General features: G+C 37.8%; 1 protein-coding gene across 13 annotated transcripts in view; it reads left to right on the forward strand.

Moving 5' to 3' along the window:
• MAP2K5 (mitogen-activated protein kinase kinase 5) overlaps positions 1 to 13,985 on the forward strand; it is a 281,510-nt gene that overhangs the window by 34,378 nt on the left and 233,147 nt on the right. For 12 of the 13 annotated variants that reach the window (XM_055088056.1, XM_028494957.2, XM_055088057.1 and 9 more), the window contains 3 exons: positions 4,154 to 4,223; positions 8,425 to 8,465; positions 9,441 to 9,508. In XM_055088056.1, the coding sequence (XP_054944031.1) occupies positions 4,154 to 4,223; positions 8,425 to 8,465; positions 9,441 to 9,508 (179 nt within the window). The remainder of the gene's footprint in view (positions 1 to 4,153; positions 4,224 to 8,424; positions 8,466 to 9,440; positions 9,509 to 13,985) is intronic. The other variant, XM_055088059.1, reaches the window with a different exon arrangement.

The following is a 13,985-nucleotide window of genomic DNA, read 5'->3' on the forward strand; positions in this document are numbered from 1 at the left end:
TTTTTTTTTTTTTTTTTTGCGGTACGCGGGCCTCTCACTGTTGTGGCCTCTCCCGTTGCGGAACACTGGCTCCGGACGCGCAGGCTCAGCGGCCATGGCTCACGGGCCCAGCCGCTCCGCGGCATGTGGGATCTTCCCGGACCGGGGCACAAACCCTTGTCCCCTGCATCGGCAGGCGGACTCTCAACCACTGCGCCACCAGGGAAGCCCTATACATGACCATTTTTGTGTTTTTAAATTCCATAACACTTCTACTCAGAAAGTGCTGTGCTTAATATTGTTTCACTACTAGGAGGTTCACTTTTAAATTCCTCAACTACTAATCATCACAGTTTACAAATGCCTTCACTAATTCTATTGCTGCAGTTTAATTTTGAGCTTCACAGTAACCCTATGTAATAGAGTAGGTATCTTTACTCTCATTCAGAGGAAACTAAGGTTCAGTGAGGTTAAATGACTTCCTGAAGACTATGCAGGTTAATAAGTGGCAGAATCGGGATTGGACTCCATTTCAATCGGTAAATATTTGTCAGACACCTACTATGTGCAGGACTTTGTGTTAGGGGTAATGAAAGCCAGGATAGGATTATAGAGATTAAGCTAAGAAGCTTTTTGGATAATGTCAAATTATGGCTCCATTAATGTTATCATGGTCACTTTGTTACTTTTCTGTCCAAGCCATATTAAGTATATTGGCGTAAAAGATTTAGATTTTTGTTTGGTTTGGTTGGTTGTCTTTTCATTTTGTTTTTATCTAGTGGAAGTCTTGTCTTTGTCATTATTGCTTATTTTATCGCTATTTAGAGCAAAATTGGAAAGATCCCCTTAAAGGGAGAATATATAAAACCCTGAGAGAGAATGAAGATCTAAAACGAACTTGCTTTGCAGCTTATTAAGTGTTCTCATGTTTTCTCATGTGAGTTTCACAATAATCCTGTGGGTACATACCACCTTCATTCTACAACTGAGTAAACTGAGGTGAGGTGAGCATTTCTTCACTGAGATCATCAGCTACAAGTGGCCAGTACTGAGACCCCAGGGTTTGAGCCTGTAACTCCTTTAAGTGCCTTGCTCATCTCACTGGGCAGCACAGGCCTTGTGGCTCATCAGGACTGCTCTGTGCCAGGAGGTACTGCACATGGCCCACGTTTTATTCTTGTTCCTTAGGGAATGCCTTGTGAGCAGTGGCCTGAGCTTCTAGGCCTAGTGCCTCCTCCATGGCCCCCCGACCCTCACCAGGCCGGCTCCTGAGAGGTCGGTTGCCTAGAGTGGGCCCATGCCATGGGTTTAATTACCACCCTTTAATAGTTTGTCCTTGATGGTGAATTACCTCGGTGTGTGAAACACAAAATTCTCTGTTAATACAAACACAGATCAAACCCAGTATTTTAGCAGGAGAAAATGTTCCTAGGATTTGGAAGAATTGTACAAAACAAAAAACAAATCCTAACTACTTGCTTTGGAGAAATCCTAACTACTTTGCTTATGTCAAGTGGCATACTTAATATCATTACCGTGGCTGTGTTAATCACTGTACAAAGAGATGTTTTTAGATTGCTAAGAAGTTCCTGCAATGATTATAAAAGTATATATAGTTTCCCAGTTGATTTGAAATGAAAGGGAAACCATTTTTATTTATATATTTTGTGAGGTAAATAAATAAAGTTGGAAAACAGGTCAATTTCATGCATGCAAGGTTTTATAGTAGGAAAAAAATGCCTTGCACCTGTTCTGACCCTTTACATTTGAGGTTATTTGTTTTCAAACTTGACCCCAAGCACCAGTTTCACACAACTTTGTAAATAATTTGTTAGGTGAAGCATAAGGATATTTTATTTGTTTTGATTTCTAGGATTGTGGTAAAGTAGTAACTGAAATTACTAACCTTTTGTACATAGCAGTTAATTAAAGAAAAGCATTAACTATAGGAGAACACCACCACTGCTGTTGTCTTGTATCAGTATAAAAAGGCAGTAATTTTTTTGACAGCCACTGATTGGAAAGTTGCTTGCAGCCTTCCAGAAGCAAGAGGGTACATGCTGTGGATCAATAACCGGCAAATTTCCCATTAAAAAGAATACCTGAGCAATGTTCCAAATAGCCACTGGCATCTTAATTTTCCATGAAACCTCAAATACTTGTGTGCTGAGGACAAGTCATTTTCGGACAATTTTTCCAGACTACTTGTTAACAGTTATTGCTGTCCCAAAAGGTTGACAGCCTACATGATTGATATTTCATTTACTTGTCATCACTGCTTGAGTAATGGCGAGCACTATATTTCTGTGATTTTAAGGAATATAGTTTCCTGAAAGACATTTGCCTTAGTATGTATTCCAGAGAGCGTATCACACATGTTTATGCTTTATGTATATATGTTTTTACATCTATAGAAGGAGAGGATCAGTTTCCTATACAGTTTGAATGTACTCAGAAGGCAGGGTATACTTATATCAGTCCATAGCTATCAAAAATACACTTTCACTTGGTTTTTAGGGCGAAGAGCCTTAGACTTGTTAACTTGTGATTCTAAAGATGATGTAGAATTTTATAACTCCCCTTTATTTATAAGGGAAAAATAAACTTGATCTTGTAATAATTTTAATTATTACATAAAAACAATAGAAAGATATATGTACATATTTTTTAGAAAGAAACTTTTAAAGAATGTCAGCAAATAATGATTATCCAGGAGGAATCTTCTGAAAATACGATAGTTAAATAGAAAATGTGCTTATGTTTTTTAATATAGAAACAACAAGTATTAAAGGGGAATTCTGCTCTGTGATAGCTCCTCACAACACAGAATCAGTGGTTTTCATCGTTGATATTTTCCACCAAGAACATCACTGTTGTTTGTCAAGTGTTAAAAAAAAGTTAGGGCAAGGACTTCCCTGGCGGTCCAGTGGTTAAGACTCCGTGCTTCCAATGCAGGGAGCGCGGGTTCAATCCCTGGTCGGGGAACTAAGATCCCGCAGGCCACGTGGTGCAGCCAAAAAAAAAAAAGTTAGGGCACAGAAGCCACATGCAAGTTAGGTGGACATATGCTCACCAATTAGCATATTAAAGAAAATGGGGATAGACCGTAATACAGCCTACTGAATGAACTTGTTTATAATGGAGTATGAAAGCTTTTTGAACTTGGAACTTAATTTTTCATGCCCAGATTTTTAAAGTGAAATTTGATCTATACTGAAGTATTGAGAAGACTAAAACGTGAAAGGTATGTTTGCTTGAAACTGGGCTACCTTTTTATCATATTAATCCTGTCATCTTTGGATGGATCATATCTTGTTTCCTTGTTCCACAGTCTCTGTGATTTTGATTTCCATTATCTGTACCTTTTATACACAAATATGAATAATGTTTGATTAACTGACTGGCATATAGGTCCAAGCTAAATGTGAGGCGTCTCCATTTTGCTTTGTAAAATCCAGGGAAAAAGAACAAAAGGCAATTTGAGAAATTTCTACTAAAATGCTTTTTGTGTCATTTTAATTTATTTTTTAATTTATTTTTATAAGATTCTTTTTTTTTTTTTTTTTTTTTTTTTTTTGATGTGGACCGTTTTTGTTTTATGTTTGGTTTTTTGGCCATGAGGCATGTGGGATCTTAGCTCCCCAACCAGGGATCGAAATGCTTTTTGTGTCATTTTAATTTATTTTTAAATTTATTTTTATAAGATTCTTTTTTTTTTTTTTTTTTTTTTTGATGTGGACCGTTTTTGTTTTATGTTTTGGTTTTTTGGCCATGAGGCATGTGGGATCTTAGCTCCCCAACCAGGGATCGAACCTGCACCCCCTGCATTGGAAGGCGAAGTCTTAACCATTGGACCGCCAAGGAAGTTCTTGTGTCATTTTTAAATATATGTCATTTTCAGAACATTTCTAGAGATCAGATACTAACGTAAAATCTTAATCAACATTTTATACTCTTAAAGATAAATGACAATATGGAGGATAACACTATACTGGACTTTTAGTCCTGAGTATTCACTATAGTCATTTTGATGTGCAAATAGGGAAGAAGAATTCTCGAGGCTGATATGTATATACAAGTAATTTACAAAAGTACTATGAATTAAACAACCCATAAGTGTCTGTTCCAGTATTCATATATTACTGAGTAATCTCTTTCTATAATCTCTTTGCAGTATTATTCCACAGTAATGGAACAGCAAGTAAATGGACAGTTAATAGAGCCTCTGCAGATATTTCCAAGAGGTAATGTTGAACAAATTCTAAACAACAATGATTATTTCAGTAAACTGTTTCATCAACAGTTATGTTTTCCAAAGGTTTAAATGCACATAACATGATGTTTAGCTCTTAATTTGAAAAAACAAAAGAAGTATTCATTATCGTGGGGATTGCAGGCTGTATTATAGTTATGGCAGATAGAATATCTAATTTACTAGAGTAAATTAAACTAACTAGATTGGTTTTCATTTTTGAAGTACATACTTACATTCGCTTAAAGAACTCTTTGGGGGTCCACATGGTTTCTAAACCAAGGCAAATGAATGACTTTAATTTTGGATATTTATAAATTGTGGCTCATGATGGTAGCCAGAGCTGCTATTGAGTAGAAAGCTTTCAGCTAGTGCAGAAACCAAGATTTACTGGGGGTTTTTAGGAGCGGTATTTTGGTGGAATGTTTGGTGCTTGATTTTGGGGGGAGACATTTTCTAAATAATTGAAAATCCTCATATATAGGAATTTGATGGTTAAGTTTCCAAAAATATTAGCTAATGAGAGTGACCCTTGGTGAATCACCTGGTCAAATCATTTGTTTTTCCCTTTAGGTTTGATAGTACTAGCCTGTATCAGATATGATTGCTCAGCTGTATGTAAATGTTCCCTCAAAATTTGAATAATGGTGAAAAAGAACAGTTTAATTATATAAACCATTAAGTCTTTTACCCATTATACATTGCCCCACTTGGAAATCTATGTTTTCTAACTGATGGAACAGATAAGAAAATTCTCTAAGTAAGTCTTCTAGAAATAACTTAATTGAAATAATTAAAAGTCAAACTTACCTTCGTTAACTGATACTGTACAAATAATCATGATATGGGTTTTCCAATTAAGCATTCTAAACTTTCATTACCTGTAACTCTCTGAAGTTTGAATAGCTCAATTAACCAGTAGACTCCTATTTGCACTGATAGTCTCCAGCCCATGAGAAGATCTGGGTTCAAGAGTAATGCTGTTCTTCTAGCATTAACATGGGCAGCAGGATTAGGAGTATTTAGTACATTATTAATAATAACTTATTAAAGACCTAAGTAAGTAAGTAAAATTGGGCCGTTGATAGCGTGTCTGAAACAAGATTATGATTATTTCAGTTCTGTTGCACCTGAAGACTAAAAACTAAAAAAAAAAAAAAAAAAGAAAAAAATGATAATGTTGCCATTTCTGTGTATTAAGCCAAGAACAGGGTGCAGATTATTTCTTAATATTTTCAATAACCAGAGAATTTGGGCAAGTTTCAAAATTGTTTCTCCATAAGGAATATTTTTTTTACCAGCTGAAAATTTCCATTCATTGCTTTCCTACTGGATGATTTTGTAGCTCTTTTGTAGCAAACCCTAGAAAGTATCCTGGAGAATTATAATTCTAATGCTGAGGGCCTTCACTTTTTTTTTTTTTTCCAAAAAGTATTTACTTCTCTTCATCCAGAATCTTTCTAAGTTCTGTTTGTTTTCTTTTATCTTGTGAACAGCCCCTGTCAGTGTCCCTGTCCATATCATTGTGCCCTTCCTATGATAATAACAGCCATTTTTAGCCATCTTCTCTGTTCAGACACTAATATTGCTTTGTGTGTCACCATTTCTAGTTCTCCCAACAGTCATGCCTATTATTATTGCTTCCATTTTATACTTGAGAATATTAAGGTTCAGAGATGTTAAGTAACTTCAGAGTCACAATTTTTAAGTGGTTAACATACCCTTTGAATAAGAATTTTGTTTAAGTTGTTATTTGCTTAGAGTAGAAGGGCTATATGCTCTTATGTAGGTTAAAATATTAGTAGAGTGCGTGGGGGTAGTTTGGAGGGCTTGGTAGGAGTGTGGAGAAGAGTATATTGTAGGGAGGAGATTCTTGAAAGAAAATATGTGACATGTGAGTGTCACATGTAGTCCTAGGACAGAACCTTTTAGTCTCCGATAAATTATTAAATACAGTTGTTCCACGCCAAATTTAAAATTTTTAAAATATGAGACTCAGTCTCCCTATCTGTGTGGTTTTGTGCATACTGTTATATATCTTTAGTTTTCTGCGGTTTTTTGCTTTTTGCTTATTTATCTACACAAAGTGTAGCTTTGATGCAATTTTATTTTTCATATAATTTTACATAAATCTCTAAATATAAAATTTTATGTAAGATTTATATAAATTTAGAGGTTATACAGATTTTTACAGTTAGAGTATAGACATTGGGTATATTGCTTGGGTCTACTGAGTTGGTTAGAGGCTCTCAGACCTTAGATTCTGTGGTCAGGCCCCATGTGAAAAAGAATCTCTAGACTGAGCAAATCAGAGGACAGGAGAAAACAATTCTCTTTTAACATCAGGTCTTCTCATTCCAAGTGGCACAATTGCATTGGATAGTAACTCCCAGCTCAGTGCTAAGTTCTCTTTGTAATTAAAAGATATGTTAACTATTAATAAGTATGAAAATTCACTAGCTTTACAGTAACTTCTGACTCCACAACGTTAGGAAATATGAGGCTACTGGGTTTTTTTTGAATACTGTTTACTTTTTATTTTTTAATTAATTAATTAATTTTTGGCTGCATTGGGTCTTCATTGCTGCACGCGGGCTTTCTCTAGTTGCGGTGAATGGGGGCTACTCTTCGTTGCGGTGCGCAGGCTTCTCATAGCGGTGGCTTCTCTTGTTGCAGAGCACAGGCTCTAGGCACGTGGGCTTCAGTAGTTGTGGCATGCGGGCTCAGTAGTTGTGGCTCGCGGGCTCTAGAGCGCAGGCTCAGTAGTTGTGGCACCCGGGCTTAACTGCTCCGCGGCATCTGGGATCTTCCAGGATTAGGGCTAGAACCCGTGTCTCCTGTATTGGCAGGTGGATTCTTAACCACTGTGCCATGAGGGAAGTCCCTTGAGTACTGTTTAGATTTCCAGTCATAAAGATTTAAGAAGCCAATTGAGGAACGAGGCAGATGTTAAGGTAGGAGATAAGAATTGATGCCTGTCTCTAATTCCTTAGTTAGCTACTTTCTTACTAAATGAAGTTTATAATGCACTGGCTACTTCAGAGGGAATGCTCTGAAGTGTTGTCTTAGGAAGTATTAATGGTCCCTAAAGGACCAAGCATCAGATGTATGTGACTGTTGTTTTGTTCAAAAAGTTAATTTCCATCTTTAGGAAAGAGGATTTAGAGTCGTAATTTTAATGTATTTTAGAAAAACAAATAAAAATCCTTTATTGAGGTTTAGATTTTTTTTTAAGGAAAGTAACATAATAACTTTGAATATATTTGAAATACACAAAACTAAAGCAACTGATGTGCTTTGTAATTATTAGCCACATCTTCTTCTTATTAAGCAGCTCTATTTCTTGTCAGAAACAGAGGAAAATACATGTACATCTAAGAAAGGAGCAAAAAAAAAAAAAATCAAATTCATCCTTTCCTGAACAATCAATCAAAATTGACGGCCCCTTAACATATAATATGTAGGACACTGTAGTTTTCAGATGGAAGCAGCCTATAACATGGGCAGGAAGCACTTTATTTTTTTTAACATTTGATGAAGAAGCATTTGCTGAATTGGAAAAGTACTAACCTGTAACTCAAGATGGTGTCAGGAAATTAATATTATTTTCCCTGGTACTGCTTTATATTTAGACTTAAATATTAGCAAATGTCAAGATTTGCAAGAAATGTCATGAAATTAATGATATATCTGTATTCTAACAAATTTGACCGCTTGCTGCTTTGCAAACTGACTTTCAAACTTAAATATTTCATCTTAGAATCTCTAGCAATTGTTTTGGCATTAAAAGATCCTCCTCCCACTCCCCTCCAAAAACCCCAGCTATTTTCATTGTAGTCTGAAGTGGTAACAGATATACAAATGTAATAGAGTGAGGGAAGATGATGGCAGAAATTTGAATTATGAAAGGAATCTAATCATTTTAGCTCAGTTAACTTGATTTTTATATGTTTTAAGCAGAAATTGGAATTTATATGAGGTGGTGTCAGAAAGCTCTTTGCATTTATAAATGCTCACTCCTGCAAGTTAAAAACCCTGGTTCATAATTCCCACTTTGGGTCTTGGGAGCCACTTTTCAATCATTTCTCTCTGCTAATTTTGGTGTCACCCTCATTTCTTTTTAAACGATTCATTTTGAGCAAATTTGTAAATGGCCCTGATGTGTTCTACAATTTAGTCAATTACTGTTTCAGCCTGCAAGCCTCCTGGGGAACGGAACATACATGGCCTGAAGGTACGAATTTCAATAATTGTTTCAGTAAAGTTAGATGGATTTGTAATGCTGTGTTCCACTTATTGAAATGTCAAATAAAACTGTACTTTCTCAAGCTCTGACAAGCGTTCCTTTTTTTTTTTTTAAATGGGATGTGGAGGGGGATTCATTAGTATTTGTTCAATATGTGTACATATTGGGGTTTTGATACCGTATTTTTAAAAAATTATTATTATTTGGAATTCTTTTGTTGGTCTGTTTCTTCAGGATGATCCTGGGTACTACTGGTCTCCACAAAGATTTACTAGAGTAAAAATATATACTTCATTTCAGTGATTAATTAAGCACATAAGCATATTGCACACAGAATACCCCCCTCTTCTTTTGACATGTTTATGCTAGAAACATATATCTATTTAATGTCCTTTCATTGTTCTGCATATTTTGAATTCTGGATTTCTGCTTAAGGCTTTACATTTAAAAGAAAAACTGGCTATTGTATTAGACTCAAGCGTTTTATAATTAATTACTTGGACCTCATTTTTCAGTGAATAAGAAACATTCTGCAATGTTCTGCCTGGTTTTAAAGCTGAAGGGGTGTGATATCGTGAGGTTCACTACTAACCCTTGGATGTATTCTTAACATACTTTTTTGAACATACTGTTTTTTATATAAAACAAAAAGAAACAGTGAACTGAATTTTTTCACTAGAGTTGAATTCAATTCTAGGCAGTGAATTGAAAATGTCCCCAGTTTATCTCTCCCTTTTTCAGCACTATTTAAGTATTTGAATAATGACAGGAGCAAAGTATTATGTAATATACAGGTTGTACAGTTTTTATAACCTATATACTGAATAGACTCCAACCATGGGTCTGTCTAGTAAAAAGCTAATTAACCTTCATAGTGAAATGAGAAATTTGTGGCAAATTACAGGTTAATTAGAACTGTGTCCTCAGAACACAGACTGATCAAGATCCTTTCTTTACTTGTAGGTGAATACCCGGGCTGGATCCTCTCAACACAGCAGCCCAGCAGTCTCAGATTCACTTCCAAGCAATAGGTGAGAGCGAGCGAGTGACATGTGCCTCTGAGCATGAATATCTACATAGTTGGGAGTGAAGAAGAGGCTTGTGGGATGACACCTCTTTTTTTATAAGACCTCAAAAGTGTGTATGTGGCTAAGAAGAAATCTGACCAGTTAGGTAACCCTAGCTATGTATTGACTGAAAAGAAAGGACCTCATAGAGAAAGATAAAATTAGACATGTTGAACTATTTATTTTGGTCTGTGGAATGCTTTTCCTTCAGTCTCCAGATTATGCAGAAACAGAAGATTCAGTGCCTTTGACTGTTTTCATGCTTTGATGATCTGGTTTGTATAATGCTTATTATTTTTGTCTTGCTTGTCCATCTTTTGGCAGTGTCATGCTTCACTGACATCTTTCCCGGAAAGAGGCAAGGAAAGAGTAATGTGGTGAAATTTAAATTGACCAGCCAAGTTGTCATTTATGTATCTTTGGTGCACAAGAGATTGAGCTATTACAGAAGGAAGATAATTTTCATTAATTCATGCTAACATTGTCCCATACTGGGATGGATACTAAAGACTTGAGCCTCTTCAAAGTGTTCTTCTGACAGGCCTGAGAACTTACTTCTAGAAGATTAAGGTTCTCAAGTAGAAGGACCTGCTTAAGCTGAAAGAATTCTAGATCATATTTGTTACATATTCAGTTATTCAGCTGGTTAACATCTTATTACTGTACTTGAAGATGACACTTGAAGGTGATTGCTCTGTGTGTATGTATTCACACTGGTGACTGAAAAGCCACCATTGAGCCGGATCACCCTTCCATTGTGTGCCCAGGTCTTTCTGGGTTTAGGGCAGTAGTCAGTGTTTGCACAGCCCTTATCTGCTGAGATGTAGCTTAAGCTTCTACTTTCCCTTCCATGCCCCTCCTTACCCCCTCTACCCAGTGTCTTGGTTCTTTTGCCACTGGGCTTTACTGCCGGTAATTTAAAGTCTCTCCTTCTGTCTCTCTGGCTCTACTCTCCTGTCCCCTCCCCCAAAGTCACTTCCTTGATTGCTTTATTATAGTGTCAGTATATCTTACCCACAGCTTTCTTGCTATGAACATATTACTCTTAGAGTGTGTTTCCTTCTTAAACAATTTATTCTGTGTTAAAATACATCCACTGTTTATTCACCAGTGGATCATCTGTCTTGTGGTCCTGAGGGGTAGGTCTTTTAGTCCTCATCCAAGTGCTTGGCTCTGCCAGGCGATGCTCTGAGGCTTCTTTTTTCATGCTTGTTGGGCATGAGAGCCATGTCCACTGAGTAGAGGCATGGGGACTGAGGGTCACTTGTTACATTCAGTTCGAAGAGGGCAGGGCCTTTAATTATTACCACTACTTCTAGAAAAAAATGTTATTCAGACAGACTGACTATTAGCCTTGAATGAAAACAAGGACTTTTCCTGGTGTTTTAGGTCAAAGTTCATCATGGTATAAAAAGCAGGATGGAGTTGAAAAAGACAGTAGTAAGGCAGAGAAGCAGCAGGATAACTTTTCAACTCTCTCAGATTTGGTTTTAACCAAAACCAAAGTGAATTAGCTTGGCTTTTTAAAAACTATCATTTATATTCACAGAGTATTATAAAATCTTTGGGCTGGAAAGAGACTATCTGATCTAGTGGTTCTCAGCCCTTTGTTGCAGCATCTTCCTTTAGGGATATGACAGCCTCCCAAATAGTAATGGTAGTTTGCTCCAGAAGTGATTTTTGTTATGGGAGGAATGCAGTTTGAAAAAGTCCTACAGGTGATTTTAATATGCCACCCTAGGTTTGCCATGTTCTGTGCCCCATATTGATAACTAAACAAAAGTATTTATCGAGTGCCTCCTATTTATTCAGTGCTGTCCTACCCACTAGGAATACAATGTGGTCCTCATCCTCTGGAGCTTGCTGTCTCATAGGCGTACAGACCACCTCCCCCCAGTATACAAATAATTATACTTTATAATTAGTGTTATGAAGGAAACAAGCAGATTTTGAAGTGAGAGAATACTGGGCAGGATTGTGTTTAGATTTGGACGGGGTGGCCAGGGGAGAGTGGCATTCCACTTCAGCCTGAAGGATGAGAAATACCTAGCCACATCAAGAGCCAGAGAAGGGCATTTCAGAGGGTGGGGAGAGTGTAAGTGAAGGCCCTTGGGTGGAAAAGCAACTCCATGTGTTCAGAAGGAGGCCAGTTAGGCTGGAGCCCAGGGAGGGGTGCTGGGCTGGGGGAGGGAATGGAAAGGCGGGGAGAACAGTAGGAGTGATAGGAGAAAAGGAGGTGACAGGAGCTGGCTCCTGGGGCCTGGTGTTTGAGCTTTCCCCTCAACGTACTGGCAAGCTGTTAGACGACTTTCAGCAGAGTGCCATGGCCAGCTCTGTGTTTATAGAAGACTCTTGCCTGTGTTGTGAAGCAGGAGAAGGAGAGGCCCCCATCTAATCCTGCTCTCCTTAGGTGCCCGACTCCCCTCTCCTTGCCAGATGGTCATCCTCAAGGCTCTTCCTGAACAGCCCTGTGGCAGGAATGCACTTTATTGGCTGAGGCACCTGTTCCATGTTCATGTAGCTATGTCTCAGAACGTTCTTTTCGTGAGCTGAGATTTGTGTCCCTTTAGCACCCACTCGTAAAGATTGAGTTAAGCCCTCAGAACAGAGCTGTTCCCTCTTCTAGGTGATAGCTCTACTAGTCATCTTCCCTCCAAACATACTTTTTCTCCTAGGTTTCCTGTCTCAGTAAATTCTCCCACATCCACCCGGATGCTAACTCCAGGGGACCCACCAGGCATCGTTCACTGCTTCCTGGGTCTCCCTCAGCCCCACATCCAGTCAGTCCCTACATTTATAGGTTCTACCTTCTGAATCACTGTGGAGTCTGTCTACTTGCCAGCATCTCTGTTGTTGCAAAGTAGATCAGGCTCCCTAGATTACTGCTATAGCCTCCTGTGTTGCCCCATTGCAGTCCCTCCTCCATGCTGCAGCCAGAGTGATCTTGCTAGTGCATGTTCTGAACCCATCATTCCCCCCTTTATTGCTCCTCACAACTTTCAGGACAAACTGTACCCTCCACAGCAGGTGAGCCATGGCCTGCCATGTGTGGGTCCTCTGCTCACTCTAGCCCCCTAGCCTGCCACTCCCCCCTTCCAACTGATGGTCCAGCTTTGCTGATGAATACATGGTCCCCTTAATGGATCACATTTCCTCTCACTACTGGGCCTTCACATCCACTGCTGCCTCTTTCTTGCTTTCTTCTTTTAATCCATTCCCTTCTTCGCCTTCATTCTGGCTAACCTTCGTCATCTTTGATGAACAAAGATGTTATCTTCTTCTGAAAACTGTCCCTGATTATTGCCCACCTCCCAGTCTATGCCAGGTACTCCTTCTATGAATTCCCAATATCTCCCTGTGCTTGCTTTTACTGTAGTGGTTAGCACATTGTATTATAAATCACCCCTGTCCCCCAATAGATTCTGTACTCCTTGAGGGCAGTGACTGTAGCATATTCATTGTTTATTTTATTTTATTTTATTGAAGTATAGTTGATTTACAATGGGTTAATTTCTGTTGTACAGGAAAGTGATTCAGTTATATATATATATGTATACATATATATATATATTTTCCATTATGGTTTTGAATGGATAAAGAAGATATGGTACATATATAAATGGGATACTACTCAGATGTATTCATTGTTGAATCCCAAGTTCCCAGCACTATGCTTGGCACATAATGATTGAATAAATGAGTGGACAAATGAATTTATATTCCCTTTAAATCTTGTCTCTGAATTAAATTCTCCCAACTCATTCAGCTTTTCTGTTACAACATTATTTCTGGTCCCCTCACCCTTTTACTCTTCTTTGGGTATCTCAGTGTCCCCTTAAAATGTCATTCCCAGATTACAATTGTATCACATTTAAATTTTAAAGTGATTTTTGGATAGCTCAAGTCACTGTGACCATGCAGATAAATAAAACATTGAGGGACTTCCCTGGTGGCGCAGTGGTTAAGAATCCACCTGCCATATCCTAAAGATGCTCCCAGAAAACTACTAGAGCTTATCAATGAATTTGGTAAAGTAGCAGGATACAAAATTAATGCACAGAAATCTCTTGCATTCCTATACACTAGTGATGAAAAATCTGAAAGAGAAATCAAGGAAACACTCCCATTTACCATTGCAACAAAAAGAATAAAATACCTAGGAATAAACCTAAGGAGACAAAAGACCTGTATGCAGAAAACTGTAAGACACTGATGAAAGAAATTAAAGATGATACAACAGACGGAGAGATGTACCACATTCTCGGATTGGAAGAATCAACACTGTGAAAATGACTCTACTACCCAAAGCAATCTACAGATTCAGTGCAATCCCTATCAAACTACCAATGGCATTTTTCATAGAACTAGAACAAAAAATTTCACAGTTTGTATGGAAACACAAAAGACCCTGAATAGCCAAAGCAATCTTGAGAAAGAAAAA

Source organism: Physeter macrocephalus, chromosome 11 (genome assembly GCF_002837175.3).
Source record: "Physeter macrocephalus isolate SW-GA chromosome 11, ASM283717v5, whole genome shotgun sequence".
Lineage (NCBI taxonomy): Eukaryota > Metazoa > Chordata > Mammalia > Artiodactyla > Physeteridae > Physeter > Physeter macrocephalus.